Genomic DNA, 22,274 nt, shown 5'->3' on the forward strand with positions numbered 1-22,274 from the left:
ATTAAAGGCGGCTGTCTTTTTAAATTATTATAATATTTTTTTTCAATCAAAAATAGATCCTACATTTGAATGTGGAACTTGATACTTCATTAAAAAAAAAGAAGTGTGAATGACTTAATTTTGAAAGGTAAAACCGGAATCACGCAAGCTAGCTAAATTTAGTAAACAGGAAATGGGCAGTTTGCCATCAATATATTAGCACAAAAAATGTATTCTTGAAAAAACCCATTATGAGGATTATATATATGTGGCTGCACAACGGTAGCATTGCAAAACAAGTCATTAAAATTAACTTATCTGTTATGCTATTCGTTTTTTGTTAAATCGTAAACGTTACGCGTCAAATGGGGCGTTGTCTAGCTGTTACGATTTTATTTTGAAGGTCTTACCGGAACACACACTCTTCCCACTCTCGCTGGGTAGCTTGACCACTAGTCGTGATGTTAGCCTGTTTTCTTGGACACTCCTAGCGCTTATTCCTTAACTGCCCTGGTAATTGCTTCAAAAACCCAAAACCATGGCCGAGCAGGCCTCGGGACCTCCTCTGTCGTCCCAACATGACGGTAAACTTGTTGTTTTTGTGGTTTGTTTGTTTGTTTTAGTGTGTTGTTGAGAGCTTTGCGAGCACCGAAGCCAGCAGCGGCCCGCTCTGTGCATCCATGACAACATTAGCTTAGCTCAGTTAGCATCATCATGGGCGACGTGTCACTGGCTTGTTTTGGAACATATAACACTACGCAGTTGGCGCATTTACATGTCAACTTGGAACTAGTTTGTGGGAAGTTTACTGAAGCGTTACTACATATAGCAGCTGTGATATTGCATCCTAATATATAATAACTAACCAAGCTAACGTTGTCTTTACCACTACAGCTGGTTAGCTGTTAGCTAAAGCTAGTCTTGACTAATATGCTCTAAAGGTCGGCCTCTTCAACATGGATTTTATGGATTATATCGGTGCATTACGATGTGCTGTGTGTGGCCTGCACTCTCAGGGGTTGGACCATAATACAGGAGGTTGATCCTGCAGGAGGGTTCTCAAACAGGGGGCCGGGGACCATCTTGGACCATCCTGCAGGATAATCTGTGCTGTTGAGCTTTGAGTGCTGATCTATTTTTTATTTTATTTTGTAGAACCGTTGCAGTCAATGCTACGATTTGCAGGTATAGAAATTATGCATAATTATGGGAGGTGTTTAGATGTAGGCAACGTTGTTTTATTAATTGTGTTCATAGGTTTCACTTCCCACACTTAACTCTGGCTTTAGCAATAAAGATTTTTCCATATGCATAATTTAAGATTAAAATAAATCCTATTTTCATTTTGCAGTTTCACTGACATGGAAACACGAGAGAACCCAATAATGTGACGTACATGTGACTTTTTGAAAACTACTTAAAGCATTAGAATGCTCTCTCTGCCAGTCAATCTTTGTTTATTAGTTTCAGGGTTTACAAAACATTTTCATGTACAATTCCTCCATTTGATAAAGTTTTGTCCAAGAGAGTGTCAGTGTGTGATTTAGTGTAAGAAGTAGATGAGACCTGACAAACCTAAAGTGAAATGAAACATCTGTTTTTTATTGGGGTCATTACAATCAATATTTGGAAACAGAGCACGTTGTAATGGTTTTATTATAGTGTAATACAGGTTATGAGGATGCTTTCGGTTATTGGTCTTCAAAGATTGATTGGCTATAAACACTCTGATGGTTCAATTTAAAATGTAAGATTATCTGAAAGATTGCTATTAATGTATGTTTGGATAATTAGGGAAGGTCTTTCACTTCTATCGATATACATACTTGTGCCGTTCTGTGTGAAAGGTGAAACGAATCATAAAGTAATTAGAAGATTCTAGATGTTACACGTTGGTGTGACGGCTGAAAAGTGGAGTGAGTTTGAGCTTCCTCTCACTTTGCATCTTCAGTGAATTGATTGTTGTTTGGTTAATAATTACTGGCTCTGTTTACACAGCGATCTTTGTGCATTCTTAAAAGCAAATGCAGGAGTTCTCTGTGTTTTTTGAGTTAACGTGCAAAAGAGCTCGACATGCCGTCTGCATAAATCCACCGAGAAGCCAACAATGTGAATGTGTTGAGATTATGTGTGAAGGAATTCCTGCTTTAGAGTCCGTTCAGCTGTCACATGATCGTCGTGGAGTTGAGCTGCTTGTGTTTGTTTCCATCGGTCGTCTGTGTTTGAGGGTATCGTTGACTCTCTGGTTTTGGATAAGAAAGGAAAAAGATAAGATGTAAAGCGGCGCTAGATGTAGGAAACAACAACATGTGACTTCGAGCCAGTTTGGAAGACTTTTGCTCATCAGTTTAGACTTTGGAGTGTTTGTTTAAGAAGAATATTAAATAACCTGATACTGCATAGATAAGTATGGACTCTACAGAGAATGTGTTTATTATTTCTATTAAACAATACTTATCATTCAACACTAGAGTAAACCAATCTCCTTATGTTTGTTAAAATAACTCTGGATACCTTTAGGAGTGTGATTGTTTACTCATATTTATTTATTGGTTTCCTGTAACTGGGAAACACGTTTTGCTGACCACTGACTTGATACCTGATTCTTTTGTTTTATTAATGTGTAACTACGTCCATAAACCTCCTTGAAGGAGTCGGCGTGTAACAAAGGAAAAGTCTAAAGCCGGTTTAGATCTCAATTTAATTTGGTGAGTACAGTTTGATGTTGCGGTTCTCAGACCTGCTGAAGGTCCACATGTCACATCTCAGGGGTTGTGAGATGATTTCCAGAAGAAGAAAGCAGTAAAGATTTATTATGTCTGCATCATAAAAGATTTTGCAGACTTAAGGGAGTACTTCATCCACAAAATGATAATTTATACATCAGTTAATCACCCTGTGTTACTTTGAACATTTTGAATCTTCTCCGTCATCCAGAGGTGCTCCAGCAGCGAGTGGCCGCTCTGGAGCAGGAGAGGGCCGAGTTCATCAAACTCAAGCAGCAGCTGGAGGCCGAGTTCAACCAGAAGCGAGCCAAGTTCAAAGAGCTCTACGTGTCCAAGGAAGGTGAGGATCCCACCTCCGTTCACACTGAAACATGGACGATAACGCTGCTTTACCTTCACCTCCTCGTTCCTTTCCCCCCCAGAGGAGCTGAAGAGGCAGAACGTGGTGCTGGAGGGCGCCCAGCTCGAGCTGAGCTCCGTCCTGGACCAGCTGTCTCGGGTCCGGAGCGAGATGGAGACCATCAAGACTGTCGCCACCTTGTCGGAGAACACCAGGCAGGAAGCCGTCGACCAGGTCCGCAGCCAGTGGCAGGAGGAGGTGGCCTCGCTGCAGGTCATCATGAAAGGTAAAAACCAGTAGATTACATACAGAGTCAATGCAAAGACGCGAATAGACACAAATTTGCGCCGGGCGGCTCCTCCTGTCATCACTGACGTCCTGCCGTTGTTGAATCAGGATAAAATACTGTCGGTGTTCACCCAGAGCTCTACGATACCTCATATTCGTAGAGACCGGACCAAACTATGTGTATAAATGTTTGTGTGTAAACCATATGGTACAAACAATGAATAGACGCTGCTGTATTTACGCCGAGATGACGTTATGTTGAGTGTTGATGGAGCTGCTACAATGTTAGCTTAGAATAGCACCGATCGATCCGAGCTCCATCGAGAAAACAAGTATTTTAAAAGTTATTTGCTTGTCGTCTTGCGGAGAGAACTAACAAAACAGGAATTCAGACTTTTTACAAATCGGCATCATTATGTAGTTATTTCGGAGTGCCTTTTTGTCTGTTTATTGCAGTTAAATCAAAGCAAAATCTGTTTATTTTGGGTTCAAACTGCTGTAGTAAACCAGCTAGACACAGGGAATACTCCTCCAGATGATGTTATAAACTCAGACAAGAAGACGTTTAGTTTCCCGTGATATCTGAGACTTCCACAACAAGTACAAAGCGGAAATAGAGGTTTTCTTAAGAGTCTCACTGTTTCATTTTCTGCGTTCCTCTTCTCTTTGTCATCCGACCAGAGACTGTGTGCGAGTACGAGGTCCAGTTCCACCAGCGTCTGGACCAGGAGCGAGCCCAGTGGAACCAGTACCGGGAGTCCGTGGAGAGGGAACTGGCTGAGCTGAGACGCCGCCTCACCGAGGGCCAGGAGGAGGAGAACCTGGAGGACGAAATGAAAAAAGTAGGCTTACCGTTGTACTTTAACTCTGTATATAGATGTATTTTTATATTTTAGAGAAAGTGCAAAAATGCTCCTTAATGCTATTTAATTGGACCATTTAAAGCCTCGGGAGGCGAGTGCTGTATACAATCTATATTGTTTTTTGGGTGAACTTTTCCTTTAACGCCACCTGAAAGTCTTGTTTTTGCTGATCTTCTCGCCTCACTGCAGTGATGCACAGGTGTACTCCAGGACACCGTGACATCACTGTTGAACCAGCCTTTGAACTTTGAGGGCTACTTTCAAGCCTTTGTGTTAATTTACAACCAGTATAAAATCACCTTTTTAGTTTGCAATGGAGAATGTCTACAAACTAAAATGCAGTTTCTATACAAACCCGTGACTTGTTGCGTAGCTGTACGCGTGTTTTACATTTTTTTAATGAGTGTTTAACCCCCTTTAAAGGCGCAGGAGGATGCAGAGAAGCTGCGTTCAGTGGTGATGCCCATGGAGCGCGAGATCGCAGCCCTGAAAGCCAAACTGACCACAGCCGAGGACCGGGTGAGGGAGCTGGAGGCCTCCAAGGTGAGTCAGCAGCTACTCATACTCTCATATTGATCTGATCGTTATGTGTCATGTTAAAGGGGTCACATGTCGGGATAACACCACAAAGAATACAGTTCCCCTCCAGCTCATTGTTTTGTTTTGTTTTATAAATGCATAAATAATAAAAAACCTTGTACGCCGCCGGCAGACAGACGCAGACAGACGCAGTCAGCAACAAGCTGGTGCAGAAAGTGGAGCATTTAGCAGCTAAAGAGTCGGATCATTTCCCTCAAGAGGTGACGGAGATGAAAGCAGAGCTAACAGGAGAGTGAATGTTGGACTTCTATTCATCTCCGAACTCCTAACAGATGCTAACGTTTGCGGAATATGAAATAATGCAGCTTCCTGTCTCTCCTTCTGCAGTCACAGTAACTCTTATAATAACTATTATATAAATATATATTATATTATATTAACTCTTTTCCAGGTGAAGGAGCTCAACCACGTTCTGGAGGCGGAGAAGTCGTGTCGTACGGACCTGGAGATGTACGTCGCCGTGTTGAACACTCAGAAGTCCGTCCTGCAGGAAGATGCAGAGAAACTACGGAAAGAGCTCCATGAAGGTACTCGGTTATGCTTCATTATTTTATTTATGAATGAAAGTCCTTTTGATCTGTAGAGGAAATGTAATGGCTGCTAAGGTTGACGAGAAGACTTCAGAGAGAAAGAGGAACACAGAAACACGGTCCTGCTCAGATCTGAGAGTCTCATTAGTGACAAAGATCAGTGAGATAACTCAAAAATATGACTCAATGGATGTGTGTGGCAAGTTTGGCACAAAGCCTTTTTAATAAGCCGTGGTGAGAAGTACCAAAGTACAGACCCAGATCCTCCAGCAGAGACCGGTCCACCGTGGTCAGACCCAGATCCTCCAGCAGAGACCGGTCCACCGTGGACAGACCCAGATCCTCCAGCAGAGACCGGTCCACCGTGGACGGACGTGAGAACCAGAACCAGGACTGAGAGGGGCAGACTGTCAGACCCTGCTGCAGTAGAATGAGTGGTTTTCTAAAGGGACTCTGGTCTACCTGGACTACTGCTTTTGTCCACAGGGACCAACAGAATCAACACAAAATGAAAGTTCCTCGTAGTAACTTTAAGTAGCAGGACTTAAATACTTGTAAATGGTTTTTACATTATGGTTTTGGTACTATTGCTATACAACAACCTCAACCTTTCTTTCTTTCTTTCTTCTTTGGGGTTTCAGTCTGTCACAAGCTGGAGTTGGAGCGGCAGCAGCACAACCAGCTGAAACACACGTGGCAGAGAGCCAACGACCAGTTCCTCGAGTCGCAGCGTCTCCTCATGAGGGACATGCAGCGGATAGAGAACGTGCTGTCCTCAGAACAGCTCCGCCAGGTGGAGGAGATGAAGAAGAAAGACCAGGTAGACACACACACACGCACACTCAGACAGCAGACTAATCCAGTTTAACAGATAATTTAGTTCCATTTTTCCAACTGAAACATTTCTTCGTAATAATGACATTAATACGTTAATCTGCTGTGTGGTTGGAGGGCAGAAAATATCATTGACTACTCAATAGATAGATGACTATATAGTGAGTTTGTATCCCACAATGCATCGTGAAAAGTCGTGGACAGACGATGGGTCACTGACCAAACACTATATACCATCATGCATTGCGCTGAAGGGAGAGAGGAGAGAGAGTTGTGGCACGAAAATAATATATTTAACGTGAACAGAGCATCACAACACAAAGGGCCACAAAATACTTTGTATTTATTTATCTGGAAAAATACATAAATACTTTGAGACGTACTGCTTTATAAATTAACGTTATTATCTTTATAAATGAACGTTATTATCCTTTTAAAGGTAGAATTTATGTCTAAGCTGTTTTATAGCATTGCATTTATATTTTCTACCTAATAGAGTGGAGTAAATGGAACAATAACGTGACAGATTTACGATTAAAATCTTTTTTTTCATCTCCATCCAAGGAGGAGGACGAGAAGGAGCGGCTGAGCCAAGTGAAGGAGCAGCAGCAGGAGGAGGATGTGGGAGACAACACGGAGCCTCTGGAGGATTATTACCTCGGGCTGAGCGTCGAGGAGGTACGAGCATCACGTAACGCGATCCGGGTTAGGATCCCTCAGAGAGAACCGAGCACAGACATTATCGTCTCGCGTCATATTATCTTCCCTTTAGAGTAACGTGAGCTTCACACAGGCAACATGCAACCTTCACTTCTGTGTTTCTAGCAGCCATTAACTGATGATATGAAATGTGTGTTTTATGGTGGAAATAAACTAACTATATTTACTGAGGAGCGCAGAATTGTTATGTTTTTTTTTACCGGATCTGGTAAAACTGAAAAGAAAACTTAATTTTGGGTGAAATGAAACAACAAAACATGTAGAATAGAGTCATTTTGATTAAATATCAGAATTTTAAGCTTCGGTTCTCTTGCTTTTTCTGAGTTAAGCGTTTGTCACTCGTGATGTGTTCAAAGACTAACGAAAAGCTAAGAAATGACGATGTCTGTTTTTACAGCTTCTGGCTCTGATAAATGGTGTAGTTTTGGATATTATTTTAAGAAAACATGCTTTTCAAGCCGTGTTTTGTGGTTAAAGAAGTTCAATAAAAAAGTCCAGTGACTGCCAAGCTTAAAAAACAACAACAAAACATCTCGCCGTCAGCATTAATGCAGCATGTCGATGTTTTTATTTATGTGTTTATTGCTCAGTATGTTTGCATATACAAGGAATTTGGCTTCGTGAATGGTGCATGACAATAAACACGAATATTATAAACAGTATATGATTACTTTAAAATAAGTTGTTGTTTATTCTTTAATAAAGTGTTAAATGTCTATTTAAAGCTATTTAAATGAGCTGTGCAGTGATAAATGTATTTAATGGTCTTTATTTACAGACTTCTTTGTCTCTTTCTCTTGCAGCCTCATGCCAACCACAGCGCCCACGGCTCCATGCACTCTTTAGACACCGACGTGGTGGCGGGCGGCCCCGTGGACCCCTACAAGGAGAACCTGCGGCGAGCCCAGTCGACGGACAGCCTCGGCTCCTCGCTGTCCGTCCAGCAGGGCCTCGGCGGACACAACCACAAGGCCAAGTCGGCCGGCCACCTGGACGAGTCGGACTTTGGGCCCCTGGTGGGGGCCGACTGCGGCGCGACAGACACCAGCTTCGGCGAGACGTCGTCCATCAGCTCCATGAAGCTGACGAGCCACTTCCTGCTGACTAAAGACCAGGAGAAGGCCATCAAGGCCATGACGCCCGAGCAGGAGGAGACGGCGTCGCTGCTCTCCAGCATCTCTCACGCTACCGACACCTTCTTACCGCCGACGGGCTACAGGCTCGTCAGCGACAGCGAGTGGAACCTGCTGCAGCAAGAGGTGCAAGAGGTTTTTCATAGTTTAGAAACACTAATATAATCCAAAATATTTAGTGGACGTTAAACGTACACAGCACTAAGTCGTGTTGGAGGTTTTCCTCTGATTTTAGGACGATTACCTTCAGGGAATACTTTTCTCGCCTTAAATGAAGCTTCAGTTCAACATCAGAGCTGCAGATGATTAGTAGCATTTATTGCAGTATCATTTCCTACTGATATCAGATTGAAGTAATAAGCATGGCCCCCCGTTTAGACTTTTCTCAGGTTTTTTTTATCCTTTATTCACCGTGGAGGCCTGAGAGAAGTTTTCTTCAAGACCTCGAGGTACCTCAGGGGGAGAAGTTTATATACAGACGGTGATTTTGTGGGAGAAGGTCCGACTAGATATCATGAGGTTTGGAGAAGGCGTCTCTGTTTTAGTCTACAATGCTCTTCAGTTTATGAACACACCAATACAGTGATTTATTCCCAACAAACAGGACGATATTTTGGCAAGAATTCCCGACACATACTTGGATGTCAACTCCTTTTATTCAGGCCTCGGAGAAGAAGGAACTTTACATTTGATTCATTGATAATCTTGTTAATTAATCGTCAATATATAAGCACACACGAGGTCTTTACATCATTAAAACAGTTCAGTGCTTCATGGTTTTGTTGTTTGCTCTCTACGTCACCAGGTGAAGAACGCCGGCAGGAAGCTCGGCCGACGGTGCGACATGTGCTCCAACTACGAGAAGCAGCTGCAGGCCATCCAGGGACAAGAGGCGGAGACACGAGATCAGGTCTGTGTTTGTTGACGTCAGAGAGAGCAGAGCTGCAGAGACCTTTTAATAACCAGTCTGCATTTTGTATGGCAGCGTTTTGGAAAAAGATGCTCATTTCGAGGGCTTGTCCGTCTCTTCCAGGTGAAGAAGCTGCAGGTGATGCTTCGTCAGGCCAACGATCAGCTGGAGAGGACGATGACCGAGAAACAGAATTTGGAAGATTCGGTCAAAGTGGGCAACGAGGAAACCGCCGCTAAGGTTTGGACGCAGTGAATGTTTTAATAACTTCATGTTATTCTCTTTAGATATCTGGGTTAGTGCTTTAATGTGGACTTATAGAATAATGGCTACAGGCTACAAAGTTACTATTTGAGTAGACTTTTACAGTGTTTGTGTCTTATAGACTCCACAAACACAGCCAGACTGTGTGAGATGAGTAGAGACAAAGTCTTCTCTCTAGTAGCGCAAACAGACATTTACAGGAACATTAGCGCGTGGTGCACGTCTGACCTCACAGAGAGCTCCGTGGCTAATTTGATTGGTTGAGTGTTGGAGAAGTGGTAGTTTCGGGAAGAGTCTGTCGGCCTTGAAGTGCATTATGAGCACTTATTCTAGATATGCAACGCTCCAAAGCTAATGTGCTGCTTGGCTGTTGTTCATTAGGTCTATTATTTAGATCAGACTGTTGTTCTTTTGCAGGATTTCTACCTAGATGTAGTGAGAGAGAACATCTACGGAGCTCAGTACTTTAGAATAATCATGTTTCAGAGGTAGTGAATGGGTGGACTTGACTGAAAATAGCCTCTATCTCCGTGTGGGTGTGTTACCTAAAGAGCACAGTGAGGATTTCTTCTCCTCTGCACTGGTTTGGTATTTGGATGAGTTAGTGGGAGGAGGAGAGGTGCAGTAGGAGGGAGTGTGACTGGTGAGATTCACTGAAGGCCTCATGTGAATTCTGCTGTAGAGAGGCGAAGTTCTGCCCCTCTGGATGACCACCATGGGATGTTAATTCAGAAAAATATATATCGTAGTCAATGACGAGAGATAAATAATTAATTGATTCCGTTAGAATTGAGCCATTAATTACACATCTGATGTGTCTAAGATGTCTGTGTATATATAAAAAGTATCATCACGGAAAGAAACAAAAAGGAAAACTATATTATATTTATTTGAATGAGAGCATTTCGCTGCATGTATGACCAAACTGCTCGTCTCTCATGATAGAGAGAAGTCTGACTCTACACGCCCACTAATAATGAATCCCACGCTGTTCCCAGAATGCACCACAGGCCGCCGTACTCTCCGAACTCTTGAATAATCTTTTCAGTCCAGAGTTTTCTAAAACATTCTATTCAGCGTCTATGAGCAGTCGGGCAGTATTTTGATATTCTAACGATATCGTGAAATGAGATTTTGGATATCGTAATGTGGCATAAAGTTGTCTTTTCCTGGTTTTAAAGGCTTCTTTTAACCAGGTAAATGTCTTGTGCAATTAAAATTAAGCAGATTCATTTGAATGCAGGACTTTTAATGGCAGTGTAGTATGTTTACACTGTAGTATTGCTACTTGTACTTAAGTAAAATATCTGAATACTTTCTGATAAAACCATTATTTTGATGCTGATACTTTTGTACTTTTACTAAAGTAAAAATATGAACGCATCACTTTGACTCTGAGTGTTTCTACACGGTGGTATTACTACTTTTACTTACCAGATTACAAGATGTGTCCTTCTTCCACTGAGTGTTTCTATCCGGAGTCTAAAGACCTTTCTGAAAGCTTCATCTTGTGTTTATTTTTGTTTTTCTGTGTCGCAGGTGTCGGCCTTCATGCAGAGAGTCCAGGAGTCGGAGCTGCTGCTCATCTCACTCCAACAGGCCTTCAGTGAAGCGAAGAGCAACACGCAGCAGCAGATGGTGAGCAGCGTCTTCCTCCCGTGCTGCTTGTTCTCTGCCAGCTGTGTGTTTGGATGTCGAGCTCCTTCCCTCATGTCAGAGTCTGCTGCCGAGACTTTTAAGCCGTTTCAAATAAGCCGATCGGTTTTGTTTTGTTGTGACAACGGGGCTCCGGCGCTGTTATCGCACATGCAGCCAAACTGAATTTGCAGCCTGTTAGTGTTTAGGATTTACTTCTCTCTGCCTCTGTGGCAACGACGTCACTGCTCCTCAAAACCACAGATATATGCTGACATTTCTCACTTGTAACAATGCTGTTAAATATGTCCAAATGTTTCTCATCCACCACAACGGAAATGTACAGATCTATAGTGTAGATTACTGCAAAATGTCACCATCAAAAGCTTTAAGAGTTAAAAATGTTGTTTTGTCCAACCAACAGTCCCAAAACCAAAGATATTTAATTCAAAATAATATAAACACATTAAATCTGAAAGATGTTCACATTTTAGAAGGAAAAATACAACATGCATATATATATATATATACAAGTTGTTTTCTATTTATATTTAGACATTTATCTGTCTCAGTCCACTAATTGATTAAAATAAAGAAAATAGTCACTATTTTAAGTAAAACCAGAATTGTTACGTAACGTCACGGTTCCTCCCGACCACAGATATCTGCTGACGAGATGGTGATGGGAAGTTACGTTAAATATCTCCAAATGTTTCTCATCCGTCACAACAGAAGTGTAGAGCTCTGTAGACCGCATCACTGCAGTTAGCTGATTCAATGAAAGGAAGCTATGAAGATACAATGAGATGAGAAATACAGCGTTAAGATGAAAGTAGGATGAAGTGTTTTAAAATTAAGATTTAGCTAAAAACATAATTGGCATATGTATTGTTTGGTAAAGTTAGTGCAAAATGTTTTGAGATCTCTGGATGTTGTTTTGTCCAACCAGCCGTCCCAAACTAAAAGTAATTTAAACATTTTAGAGGTGTAATGATTGTTAATCCTCCAAGTTGTTATTGATTTACATTTCTGTATCAGTCCACTAATCGAGTGTTTCAGGTCTGGTTTAAACTTAATAAATAAACAAAATGGTATTTTTTTAAAATCTGTTTTGGAAAGACATTATTTCTTCCTCCCACAAATATTTGCTCTTTCACTACAGGATGTTGTTGTAAAAATTACATTAAATATATCCAATAATTGCTGCTCCTCCACAACAGAAACACAGATTCATAAACCGTAAAAAAGCTTCATGCATTGCTCAGTAAAGTAAGTGCACTTTTGTTTTCCTAGCAGATCTTTGTGAGGGAACAACAGGAGGAAGTGAGTGAGACAGAAACATATTTAATAATGAATGTGCAGCTGTGATTCATCGATGGGCCTTCAAAGACAAACCAGAAACAATGAGATGTTCCTGTTGCTGCATGTGGCTTTAATCTAAATAAATATGTCTCAACGCTGTCATGAATTCAGCCGTAATGTTTACACATAATGACGGCTCTGCGGGGAGAATCAGAGAGCTGGTGAGTCACTTTTTCAGTGATTCGTTCCACATGACAGAAGTTTAAAACAGTGATTTATTTTGTCTGTTTCAGGCGGTGCTGGTGAAGTCGAGGGAGCAGGTGGCAGACGAGCTGAGCCGACTGCAGAGAGACAACGAGAGCCTGCAGGGCAAACACCGGCTGCATGTGGAGCTGCAGCAGCAGGAGGACTTCCAGATGCCAAATACTGTGCAGGTACAAGAAGCCTAAAGTCAACATCAGCATCTGTAGTAGAGCTCAAAAGTATCTGTGAATCCACCAACCTGTCTATTAATCGTAGGACCATGTACTCTTGATTTTTAATTCTTTGATTCAATAGTTCCAGATTTAAATTACCAATTTTAGACTGTATGTTATTTGTTATCAGTTTTTTTGTTTAAATTTCTCTAAATAATAATTTGGAAAAAGTCTTGTTTTGCTATCGGTACTTAAACTCGGGTATTGCGTTGGCACCAATTTAATTATTAAATATTTGTTGTCGGTTAATCTTTCAAAAACAACATTTTCACTGCGGTCAAAAAACGTGTTTGCTCTCCCGCTTGCCGCACACAAAGAGAGGCTCACGCTTGTGTGAACGTGGAAGTCGAGCAGCAATCTAACGCCACCATAACTTATTTATACAACCACAATAACACACATCTACTAACACTATTATAGTAGATCATATCATGTATCTGCATTCCCAAAACATCATCTCTTTCATACCGACTGTCCGAAAACAAATCCGATAAATCGCTTTATTCAGATGAGTGGATTTTGGGTGAGTTTTTTTTGTCCTTTAGGTTGAGGATGTTGTAAATATGACGACATATATTGGAAGCTTTATTCGCGAACCTCAATAGCAGTAAATAAAAAAAGACATTCGGTACAGCCCTCATTTTGGACTTCCATGCTCAAATTGCATCAGTATAACTTGATTTTACTTGAGTAGATGCTTCATGGGTGTATGTATATTGAGTAAATTACTTCAGTCATTGTCAAAAAACTAAAAAAGATAATCTTATGTATCTGCTTTTGCTCGGCGCTCCGTCAAGGCGTCATCATTTCATACGACTGTAGAACAAATAGCCAGAAGCGTTGATTTAAAAAAAGACAAACTAATTTAATCCAAAGATTCACTTCATTCAAACTGAGGATTGTGTTCTTTAGAATAAAAAGTGAAGTCAAACATTCGAAGCTTTGAAAACCTCAATAGAAGGTTGGTACAGCTGTATTTTTGAACTTTCATGCTCAAATTGCTTCAGTATAACGTGGGCTTCATATGAGGAGATGCTTCATGGGTGCGCTCCATTTGTCACAAAACAGCTGGCTGCTCTTCTGCGCTCAAATTATGTAAATATAATCCCTGCAGTGCAGCAGTCAGAAGATGATTACTTCAGTGTTGACGCCTTTGTGGCTCCATTAGCTCATGTTCAGTGATTAACGACGCCGCTCTCTGACGAGGTGAGAATATCTTGTTTTACAACAGTGCGCTCTCTCAAAAACACTCATCGTCGTCCTCCCACACGGTTTCTCTTCAGCCTCGTGCTGAATGACGCTCCGCCGGTAAATCTGGCAGAGTGGGCCGGTGCTCTGGTGGAGGTGGAGTAACACCGATGATCCTGTGACATTTACAGCTTGTTGTGTGGTTAAAACAAGCTGCTCACGTAACATTTAAATCTGTATTTACTGCATCAAGACACCGAAAATCATGTTCATTTATTGCACCAGGTATTCTTTATTTGTCCTTTACTACATTTGTGTGTGAAGTACTTCCTTATTTCTTAGTTAGTACTGGTTAGTTTCCAACCATTGATTTACTCAAAATAACTTTAATGGGCCACGAGATATATTATATGTAGACTTAACTTTCTATCCTGTGTAGGTTTTTGATTATTGATGCATAAATGGAGAACTACGTGTTACACAATTATTAGTATTCTTTGACATCTCACCTTGTTTGGTCTCTAAGTGTTACGTTAATGGCAAAAACATTTTGTTATTTAATGTGTAGTAGTGCAATTAATAAGTTATTTTAGTTTAGAAATGTATAAATATAGAGATGCATTTCATCTGCATACGACGTCACAATTTCCAGCTCCGTCATCACCAGACATTTAGATAAAAGAGATGACAGAAGATTTAACTTTATTTATTACTTCAGTTATTGTCCAGGACAACGGTTGCAGTACAAAGTAGGAAAGATTACAAGTAAAATCAAATGGAAATAGTTATAGACTATCAATAAGTTGCAAAACAATTAAAAGGAAGAAAGTCACCGCCCTGTCTGCAAACTTCTTTCATATTAATGTCCTTTCATCTGAACTAATAGAACTACATGATGATGAGTTTAATTCTTCCTCAGGAGCTGCATGGCCTGGTGCTGCGGCTACGCGAGGACCTGGTAGCGTTGCGGACGTCGGCCGATCACATGGAGGAGAAGCTGAAGGCGGAGATCCTGTTTCTGAAGGAGCAGAACCAGGCGGAGCAGTGTCTGAAGGAGAACCTGGAGGAGACCCTGCAGCTGGAGATCGAGGGCTGTAAGGAGGAGATAGGTGAGACTCCACCGGTCCAGTTAGATCATTGATTAACCCTTTATATAGCTATATGGTGGATAACTAACCAATCACTCTTAAAGGCATAGTTCACCCAAAAAACAATATAAGTGGTCTATAGAAACCACCTCCCGAGGCTCTCTATGGACCCAGAAACATTTTTCTATCAGATGGCGTAAAGGAGTTCGGAGCGCCCAAATAATAAAAGCACCATGCACAGCTCCAGGCTAACGCTTATGAATGTGCCGTTTAATTAGACTCAAAACCCTGTGCACACGAGCACGAGGCTGCTCGTTCGACCCCTTCCTACGAACTCACAACCGCTCAAAACCATGGATGTAAATGGTAATAGACTTTTATATTTGTATTGCACCTTTCTAGTCTTCTGGGCCACTTAAAGCACTTTTACACAACATATCATTCACACACATTCATACACTGATGGGAGAGAGCACATGGAGAATCATTTTTAAAAAAAGAAGCTTTGCTTAGCCAAAGAGTGGATTTCCGTGAGCCCACAAATGCGCTGATATGGTTTAATTTTCTCCATAAGCACCGTTCCATAAGAACTTGTTTTGGTGCTAAAGAGAGCCAACGGAGGTGAAAGCTATTGACTATTTATATTGATTTTGGGTGAACTGCTCCTTTAACTTCTGTGGGGATGTTTCCAGGATACATACTTTTAATTTTCTGGACTTTTTTTTCTTACATTCTCTTCTGTTTTTGTTTCTTCTCCACTGATCACTTTCATTCAGACATCTTGGAAGGTATGACGAACTGTGTGTGTGTGTGTGTGTGTGTGTGTGTGTGTGAAAAATAGCTGTCAGACTGATTAATAACTTCAGGGAATGTTTTCACTGTGAGGATGTTTGTGTTTCCTGTTGATAAGTAACAATGTTGTTGTCGGTAACAATGTGTGCACTCACAGCCTAAACCTTTACAAATGTGGTGTTGTTCACTGAGAGGGTGAGATTTGGCTTTCAAATCTTCTCTGTTTTTGGTTTACAGTTCTGTTTGTTGCAACACTAACACGACATTTAAGTGACTGGCACTGCGGCTTATCGTTATTTTCCAATTTATTTTTATGAATTTTTCTTTCAGCTTATGAAATGTCAAAATGTGTAAACAAACCACCAAGACGCATCGCCGAGTTGTTCTGGGACGCATTGGTCCACATGTGTTTTTGTAGCGTTAAACACTAATTCATCCCGACAACGATGTTACAGAAAACTACGTCATCTTTCCTTTTGTTCCTCCTTTTCTTCCAGTTGGTTCTTAAATCGTGTGAGCTGGCTTTGTCCGCGATGTCTTAAAAAATACAAAATAAACAAGCCCGTAGAGATGCAGTCAGGCCCGTAGGTATTTGGACAAACATCAACTAAAGGAGGCTGCAGTAAAAGTATTACAAATAATCATTATATTCACAATTATGTTTGTTTGTCTAATTACTTTTCAGCCTCTGAAAAATGGGGGAGACTCGGTAAAAGTTAATAATTCCTAAATGGTTGATGTGATGTTTTTGTTTTATCCATTGAATTCAAGCTGGAAGTCTGCACTTCAACCACAAATTGAATGTTTCATCTCAAATCCATTGGAGTCGTGTAAAGAGGCAAAGTGATAGAAAGTTGTGTCACAGTCCAAATACTTGTGATCCTGACTTTATATATCGAGGGCGTTAAGCTTAAGTTTAAGTTCATACTCGCCGTAGTGAAGCTGTGGTCGTTCACCTCTGAATTTTTGTGACTTGTTGATCACGTGACTGTCAGAAATAGTTCTCTGATAAAATCACTGTTTATGTCTGAGGATTTTACAAAGAAGGGAGATTCGTTTTTAGATGCTTTAGAAAACAGGAGGTTTAAAAATCTACATTTGAGTAAATAGCCAAATCAAATAGCTTAGAAGATATTCAACCTTTTGTTTCTTTCTTATGATTTTCGAGAGACCACGTAGTGACTCCAGAGAGAGAATCAGACCTTTTTGAGATTCAGGTGAGCTCGGTGCAGTTTGATCCTCTAACGACGTCTCTCTACCTCCCACAGCGTCTTTCTGCAGCCTGAAGACGGAGCTGGAGCGAATAAAGGCGGAGAAGGAAAAGGTACTTTACTCTCTAAACCCCCCAAACCCCTGAGCTTATCTAGACATCACCCAGAGGAGCTGGATGAGAGAGCACACATGATTGAATCAGTTAAACAGACTTCACTCTGCTGGCTCCTTAGTACAAAGTCTAATGTCCGATCGAGCCCATGTGAGAGTAGACTACGGGTGCATCCCAAGTCTCTTAATTGCATCTTTTCAAGGAAACCATGCTAGGAGAGAGGAAACAAGGAAATGAGACGTCCTTTCCTCCGAAGTGTCACGTGCACTACCGGGGGAATGCAAAGTCATGCTGTGAAAAACACTTCCTGGAAGGCTGCTCTTATGCATCCTCGCTCATGGCTCCTCAGAGATCCCTCCTCACTCCTCAGAGCAGAAATAAGAGCTTTGGGACGGATTAATTCTGGTTTAATCGAGGAGCGAGGAAATGACAAACAAGAGACTTCAGATGTCTGTCTGGAGAACTCGCAGCCAGCGAGTGGGCGTGTTGATGTTACAATGTGAACAGAAAAAGACAGACATCCGAGGGTGAAGAAGAACGCTCATTTACACAGACGCCAGCAAAACTGTCTGGAGATACAACGGGATTCTGGGACTCCTATGAATAAAGGCGAGAGCATAACGCAGCTCCAGCTGTTAGGGTTTTGAGATCAGTTTAAACAGGATCCTGCAAACAAAAGAAGGTCTAAAGGTTTTTTTTGTTTTCAGCTTGTTCTGCTGCCAAAAAAAATCTTGAGAATCGGCCACAGTGTCATTTTTAATACGACTACTGTCAGATTCTAAAATCCTGCAACTATAGGCTTTAAAAAAACAGTCTTAATCACCCCTCATCCTGCAGATTGCTTCTTCCCTAATTGGAACAACACTGCCCTCCCTTCTCTCAGTTGTAGCCTCTTGTGTGCGATGCATTATCTGCAGTACTTTTGTGTATTAACGATTGATAATCTGTCGTTCATGTAGTTGCAGAGCAGTCTAGCTGAGAAGACGGAGACACTGGAGAGCATCCAGGGCCTGAGGATCGGCCTGGAGCGCCAGCTCAGAGAGCTCACCACTGCAAAGGTCAGACCCACCCACACCAGACTACATGCAAAACACTTCTATTTCATACCGCAGGACAGCTGCTGCATGTCTTTATTTGAACTAAAAGACGTAGTGTGTGTTCACTGCAGAGTGCACTAGAGACTCAGGCGTTTGACGAGAAGGGCAAAGCTCAGCGGCTGCAGACGGAGCTGGATGTCAGTGAGCAGGTTCAGAAGGACTTCGTCAAACTTTCTCAGACCCTTCAGGTAAGAAGGAGGAGTCTATTTTTAGGAAGTATCATGTTGTTTTGTCTGATACGTCTTCTGCCTCGGTGCTCTATGAGAAAACACATGAATGAGTATATATATTCACTATAAAGGCTGTCTGTTCTTGTTCCTAAAATAATTTACTTTAAATGATTGTGGGCGTCTGCAGGTGCAGATGGAGCGAATACGACAGGCGGGCTCTTTGGATCGAATCAAAGTCATCCTCAATGACACCAACCTGACGGACATCAACCAGCTCCCGGACACATGATGACACTGAACCAAACCCTTCTTTCTCTCATCACTGGCCCCAATAACATTATTGATCCTCCTCCTCCTCCTCCTCCTCCTCCTCCTCCTCCATAACCACCACGGAAAAAGAGTTTTAAAAGGACAGACGATGAGGAGCCTTTTGTTGTTGTGTACATTAAGGAAACGCACCGTGGATAGAATCATGAAGATGAACACTACTAAAGGAAAAGAAAATGTAAATAAGTAAATGTGCGACTGTGGACGGAGGGAGTCCATCTTCCTGTGGGTCTGTGTCTCGTTTCTACTGTAGATATACGACTGTATCTGTATTAGCTCAACCAAAAAACAACAAAAAAAAAAGGTTTGTCGTCTTCTAAAAGCACTTTTCATCTGCAGCTTCTCTTTCCAGGTAAATATAGAAACGATTGGATGCGTAACTTTTCTCCTTCTTGTTCTCGAAGTGGTTGATAATCGGTTCCTTGTTCTTCTCCTCTTCCTCCTTTCTGGCTACTTTCCTGTGACGTTTCTCCTCTTTGTTTCACCGTGTGACAAAGACGCGATGAAGGAGATTCATGGAAAAACACTTAACTGAGAAAAAAATACAAATTGAGCAATACCCTCCATATCTTAAACATCTTCTACTGTATCTTTGCTTTGTTCTTAAGACACTTTTTTTTTTATAGCTGCAGAAATACAGTGAAGAAACATTCATGTCTTGTTGCTACGTTTTTGTTTTTCACACTTTCTTGATTGTTGAAGAGATAATTTGGATTGATTTTAAGTGTGGTTGTATGAGGTACTTCTATGTACTCAGTGTATTACCACAATAGAAACAGACAGGAGTACCAGCATAAAGTAATCTTCTGCTGTGGACGTATTTTAGACTCAATATCAGTTTAAATGAACGCTATATTTAGAGTATTTTCACCTCTTTACCTGGCTGTCAAACATAACTTTCTGACGGGGAATTGAAGCAGTTATCTCTGCTCTCTTTAAAGCCACAAGACTCCATTGACAGGAACACAGGAGGTTGCTGGTTTACAGCCGTCTCGATCGCTTAGTTTGTTTGTGTTGTGTGACTTTGGTGTTTTAAAGGGTTAGTTCAGATTCACCGAAGTCACACCAAAACACAAACTAACTAACGGATCAAGTTGGCGAAAGACCAGAAACTCCTTTGTTCTGAGCGGTAAAATGACTGTTTCTGTGTGAGGAGTCTGGTGGCTTTAAAGAGAGCAGAGATAACCGCTTCAGTTGTCTGACAGCAAGGCAAAAAGGTGAAAATACTCTTGTACACTTAAGCTGATATAGATTCTGTTAGGAGTACATTACTTTGTGTTGGTACTCTCTTTCTACTGGAGGTAAATACACTGACTGATCACACTTTAAAACACTCAAACTGTCTCTTTATGGACACAGTTCTTATCAGAGTGAAACAAATGGTTTGTTGAAGAAGAAGAAGAAGAAGAAAATATTGGATTTTAATACACACACTGCTCCTTTTTATTGAATTATTTTTAGAGTTTCTTTCTGTGATTCTAAAGCTTCTCGAGGGGCTTTTAGATCAGAATGAAAGAGCTCAGCATCACAACACACGGACAACAAGTTAGTTATTAAAGGACACTTTCAGACACTGGGAGGAAAAACTAAAACATTCATTCATTCATCACTATAAGAACTCATCTTATCACTTCTGATGTGAACAACACCGTGAATGTTCTCAAGGAACCACTTTAAACCGCAACACATCGTTCAAACCAGTTCTTCTGTAGAAGGTTATTTAAACTCCTTCAAATAGCAACACTTAAAAGAACATGTGAAGATTTGTTCTCCAGACACAATAAATATTAAAAAAAGATAAAAACACAAAGTACTCTGCACAGATCTAAGTGTGCGGGTATCTCTCCTATCAGTTTGAACTCTTTGATACTTCAGCGCCTGCGTTGAGATCAAAGCAGGTGGATAACGGCACACGTCCTCATTCACTCGGTTGTTCACATGAAAAGTCACTTTTCTCAGAGTTATTTAAAGAAAACAAGGAAAACCGGAACTCCTTTCACTCAACACAACTGGCTGCAGGGCGTCATTGTCTAGTTTCGTAAAGTTGCAAAAAAAATGAATTGAACTGCAGATTTAAAGTTTCTGACGCTCTTTGTTTTAAAGCAAAACCGAGGCCTTCACACACACACACACACACTGAAAATTAAAATTAAACAATTGTGCTTTTTAATAATCCATATTTAAATCCAGTCTGATTTTTAAATACAGGCTAATAATTAAAGTGGAAAAATCACTCATAAACTTCTACATTTTAGAGGAATAATATGATTTTTTGGATCCTCAGCTAATATTATATATTGTTATAATATCTTGAATGAATGAATTTGATGGAGAGTAAGAGGTTGAAAAAAAAAACGAATCCTGAAATGGAGCAACGGATTCTCTTTGTGATCAAGACTATATATATATATACATATATAAAATATATGTATATATATATATATAAACAGCAGCTTTGTGAGGTTCAAGGACACGTCGATCACTGTTGTTTTTGTTTAACGTGCATGATTTGCATTTCCTCCTGTTGCATATGTCAATACTGTAGATATCTTGAGTTGATATTTATGAAAGATTCCGGTGATGTGTTGTGAGAGGATGTTTTGGGCAAATCGGCCTGAAGTTGCACTGACAGGAAAACGATGTTTGTTTGTTTTCTTTTTGCTTGTGTGATTGCGAACTAAAAACCTGAGAACTGGTGAACGTAAAAGAAGATATTTTACAGCGTGAGATCTGGATGTTGTTGTTTTTCCTCTGAACGGCCTTATTGCATTTTGGCTTGGTGTGTTTTTAATTTTATTTGTGACATTTAATGTCCCTCTAATTTAATGTCTGTTTAACACCTGTGACTCGTGGCTCATACGACATTAATGTGAAGATTCTTGCTTCGTCATCACAGATATTGTTAATTTCTGGTCTAACATGAATGAATTCTTTACAAAAAACAATGTATGTTGAATCCCAAATATGATTGGAGTCGATGTTGAAAATTAGGTTTTAAATTTGTGTTTGAGTCTGAAGGTGTGAAAGCTCACACTGTGCACCGCCCACCACTCTGCTTTTAGTATAAATAGAAAGTCACGACAAATAAAACACAGCTTGAATATGAAATATGAGCTGAAATGATTCGTTTTTTGAAGAAATCTGCTTTTTGTAGTTTTCATAACATGTTCAGTCAACGGTTTCATTACGAGTAAAACTTCACAACATCAAATATAAATATTAATCTGTCAGGTGTTGCATCATAAACAAAAATAATTGTTTGCAATAAATCCCAATATTAAAGAGCATCATGTGGATTGGACTTTTCTTATGATTTGTTTTTGCCCTTTACTGTTAATGAACATTTATTTGTTGCTTCTTAATATTGACTCAATAGTGCACAGTTTGAGCTTCCACATGCAGCTTTAATCATTCCATTTTAAGCATTATTATATTTTACATTATAAGATTTACACCGATATTCTCGTTTGCTGACAAATTAAACGGCATCCGGTTTAGGATAAACATCCCAGATCCAGATTTCTTTATTTTTCTTAATTAATAATAAATCAGCTCCAGCTAAAATAATGTCTTTAAGCATGCAGCAGAGATGTAAATGCTGTTTCACAACAAGAATAAAATCCTGTAAAGTCTTGAATACTTGTAATTTTCGGTGGCTTTTTATGTCAATCAAAACATTAATTATTTT

General features: G+C 40.5%; 1 protein-coding gene across 5 annotated transcripts; it reads left to right on the forward strand.

Annotated features, from left to right (window-relative positions):
- Positions 1 to 403: 403 nt before the first annotated feature.
- rabep1 (rabaptin, RAB GTPase binding effector protein 1) lies at positions 404 to 21,871 on the forward strand. 5 transcript variants are annotated; one of them, XM_076101282.1, is made up of 19 exons: positions 404 to 563; positions 2,917 to 3,045; positions 3,128 to 3,331; positions 4,015 to 4,175; positions 4,620 to 4,739; positions 5,188 to 5,323; positions 5,968 to 6,146; positions 6,725 to 6,838; positions 7,684 to 8,139; positions 8,819 to 8,923; positions 9,047 to 9,163; positions 10,727 to 10,825; positions 12,418 to 12,558; positions 14,708 to 14,897; positions 15,653 to 15,664; positions 16,937 to 16,992; positions 17,952 to 18,050; positions 18,161 to 18,277; positions 18,447 to 21,871. In XM_076101282.1, exons 1-19 carry the CDS (start codon positions 518 to 520, stop codon positions 18,546 to 18,548), a joined length of 2,583 nt encoding a protein of 860 aa, XP_075957397.1. In that variant the 5' UTR covers positions 404 to 517; the 3' UTR covers positions 18,549 to 21,871. The 5 variants fall into 5 exon arrangements, with proteins under 5 accessions (XP_075957397.1, XP_075957398.1, XP_075957399.1 ...); XM_076101283.1 differs by lacking the exon at positions 15,653 to 15,664; XM_076101284.1 differs by lacking the exons at positions 5,968 to 6,146; positions 6,725 to 6,838; positions 7,684 to 8,139; ... (8 more) ...; positions 18,161 to 18,277; positions 18,447 to 21,871 and adding an exon at positions 5,597 to 5,946.
- Positions 21,872 to 22,274: the final 403 nt, after the last annotated feature.

The sequence above is a fragment of the Anarhichas minor genome, unplaced genomic scaffold, assembly GCF_050575085.1.
Source record: "Anarhichas minor isolate MPS153535 unplaced genomic scaffold, ASM5057508v1 ptg000027l, whole genome shotgun sequence".
Taxonomy (NCBI): Eukaryota; Metazoa; Chordata; class Actinopteri; order Perciformes; family Anarhichadidae; genus Anarhichas; species Anarhichas minor.

Bases quoted from the DNA above. Each gene is read 5' to 3' on its own strand.
- rabep1 (XM_076101282.1), top strand. From the start codon at position 518: ATGGCCGAGCAGGCCTCGGGACCTCCTCTGTCGTCCCAACATGACG. The intron at 9,164-10,726 runs GTTTGGACGCAG...TCTGTGTCGCAG, and splicing joins ACGAGGAAACCGCCGCTAAG to GTGTCGGCCTTCATGCAGAG. The intron at 18,278-18,446 runs GTAAGAAGGAGG...GGGCGTCTGCAG, and splicing joins AACTTTCTCAGACCCTTCAG to GTGCAGATGGAGCGAATACG.